This window comes from Zingiber officinale, chromosome 4B, assembly GCF_018446385.1.
Source record: "Zingiber officinale cultivar Zhangliang chromosome 4B, Zo_v1.1, whole genome shotgun sequence".
NCBI lineage: Eukaryota > Viridiplantae > Streptophyta > Magnoliopsida > Zingiberales > Zingiberaceae > Zingiber > Zingiber officinale.
Genome location: NC_055993.1, coordinates 96183779 through 96186560, shown reverse-complemented (window position 1 = coordinate 96186560; position 2782 = coordinate 96183779). Strand labels below are relative to the sequence as shown.

The 2782-nt window shown below is 50.0% G+C and overlaps 1 protein-coding gene across 1 annotated transcript; it reads right to left on the bottom strand.

Moving 5' to 3' along the window:
• Positions 1 to 703: 703 nt before the first annotated feature.
• LOC121978419 (serine/threonine-protein kinase WNK4-like) lies at positions 704 to 1738 on the bottom strand. The gene has a single exon (XM_042530766.1). The coding sequence runs from the start codon at positions 1736 to 1738 to the stop codon at positions 704 to 706; it is 1035 nt and encodes a 344-aa protein (XP_042386700.1).
• Between the last annotated feature and the right edge of the window lie 1044 nt (positions 1739 to 2782).

Below are 2782 nucleotides of genomic sequence, written 5' to 3'. Positions count from 1 at the left end.
AATGAACCAACTGCTGCTTCAGCTTTAACACACACATCTCGCCCATAGGTTTGCAATGATTCTCTTCATTAATTTTCATCTCGTTTATTGTATTCGATCATTTATAGCTTGTTTGTGGAAGCTCAAACGTGCGTCTCTGCTTTCCTTTCATTACAGAGTTACTGACCCATGATCTTGTTTCCTTTTCAAGCCAATGAAACAGGCAAGCCTACTATTACAAGTTGTATATTTTTTTCCTCGCATTTTTGTCGTTATTTTTATTAGATAAGAGTCCAAAATTAGAACAATAGTTGAAAGGAAGCATTAGTTCAATCTGGGTTTTGTCGATGTTAGCCAGCATGATTGAGATGACATTCCTGCAGATTAGGAAGCTGGAATCTTTTACAATGCATGATGGACCGGTTCGAATTAACTGACATTTTTCTTTAACACTGCGCCAAGACCCAAGACTCCGACAACGAAGTGTAAACAATATCAAGTAAACAGGATAGAGAGGGAGAGAGAAGGACGAGATTAAGAAATGAGGCCACAACAAACATCACAGAACATATAGTTCTCTTATTTTAGCGGTCTCACTGACACACACCCACCATTACTCAGTCCGATTCTTCTCGCCGAGTGGCGTACTATCTGACACGACCCCATCTTCTTCCCAACGTCCTTTCTGTGGCCATAACCTGCTTTTGCTTGGGAGGCCGTTCTTTCACGGCTGCCCGATGGCTGTGTCGGTGGGGATATTCAGCCGGCCGTTTTCCTGTAGCGCGCGCAGCAACTGGGCCCCCTTCCGCCTCCCCCGCGCGCTGCATTCCCCCTGCATGGCTGCCACCACCGCTCTCCCCACCTCCGGTGGAACATCCCTTGCATCTGCCCCGCCGTAGATCGCGGCCATCACCCCGATGGCGCACTCCCTCCCCCTCCCGGACATTCCTTCCACTGCTCCTGCTAGCGCCGCAGCGGCAGCCGAGTGCCCTCGCACCTCCTCGGCGCCATCTGGGACCGTGCAAAGGAGCTCCAGCGCCGCCAGCGCTCGCTCCGCGGTCACACCTGCTGGTCCCGACGCTGCCACAGCCTCAACTGCGGCGGACGACGCCCCTGCGTCCACCGCGGCCCTCCGGTTGTGCTCCGACAGAAGCAGCGCGAGAAGCACCTTGGCCGCAGGCCGCGCGGAGGTCTGATCGCGCAGGGCAGCTACCACACCGGACATTACTGCAGGAGGGCAGGTTATCGGCGTCGGCGAAGCGTCCGGCGCCAGGAACTTCTCTAGTAGGCGCAGAGCTGGTAGGCGGGCGCCGGAGGCGAACTGGAGCTCCGCGGCGCGGAATGCCTCGGCGAGGTTGAAGGACGCGGCGGCGTAAGGGTCCAGGGCCGGCGAGATCCGCTCCGGCTCCGGTGCCGCCTGCTGTTGGTGATGGTGCTGGAGTGGGAATCTCCACTGGGTGAAACTCTGGGAAGTGGACGAGGAGGAAGAGGACGAGGAGGAACCGGGAGGCCGTTCGGATTCAGTGCGCCGCGGCGGGTTGGCGCTCCCGAACGACTGGGGATGAGGCGGCGGAGAGGCAGTCGGAGGCGGAGGATTGTCAGATGGAGGAGGCGAGGAGGTGGAGGGGACAAAGGCAGTGGGGGAGCCGGGAGAGGCGGTCGGGCTGAGGATGGACTGCGTGCAGTTCCGGAACATCCCGCAGGAAAAGAGGCCCCGAGGCGGAGTCTTCAGCTTCGTTTGGTGGCTACTCCGACTCATTGCGTCGGCCGGCAACGGCGGCGGCGGCGGCGGCGGCGGCGGCGGCGGCGGCGGCGGCGGCGGCGGCGGCGGCGGCGAAATGAAATCTGAACAGATCCAATAGATTAGATTTGGGATAGAAACCGGTGACCGAAACTTATATCCACCGTGCGTAATATAATAATGACAGTTGTAGTGTGAGCCCCGCGCAACATACCCAGCACTTGCTGTACAGTGCAAGAAAGGTACCCACGGGGGAACAGGTCCAGCTGGTCTCACCTGATTGCGTAACAAAAGTGGGGCCTCCAACGCAAGCTAGAGATTCGGGTTTGAACTCTGAAAAAAAAAATCTATCTGATCCTGTAAAAATATTTCATCGGCCGCTAGAAGTCTCGGCCGTAGTCACGCGTTTTATTTGAAAAAAAAAATCTATAAATGCATTATAATCATTGATTAGAGCAAATGGAAAGTTTTCTTTTTAGGGATCCTCATAATGATTTGTTTTAGGGATCTTTCGCACGAAGAGATCAGACACCAAAATATTTTATATCTATTAAGAATTAATTTCAAAATCTATTAAAGTAATTATTCATATAACTATCAACTATACCAATGTCTTTGTTAATTTGGATTCCTCTCAATGATGTCGGACAATGGATTTCTCAAATGATGTGGGGTACTCATGAAGGTACCGCTAACATGATAATATCATGTTTTATCACCTATATGAATCATATATGCACCAAGAGTTTTTCCCAATTTAAGTGAAATCCAATTAATGTCCCATTTCAGTTTGCACGTTTTCTTATTATAGATTTATTATGGTTTGATTATGTTCTCTCATAATTGTACGATGATTAAGATATAGAATATTATTACATGAGAGTTTAGGATTAAAATTTGACATTTTTGAGCATGTCTTACTATGGATTGGTCATCTGTACTAATGGTTAGTAGTCATCCATGATTTACTTCTTCTGTATTAATATAGAGACGGATTAGATAAAAGAAATCTTAATGTTGTTAGAAACAATTCTTTCTTTGAAAAAAGTAAATAAGCTAATG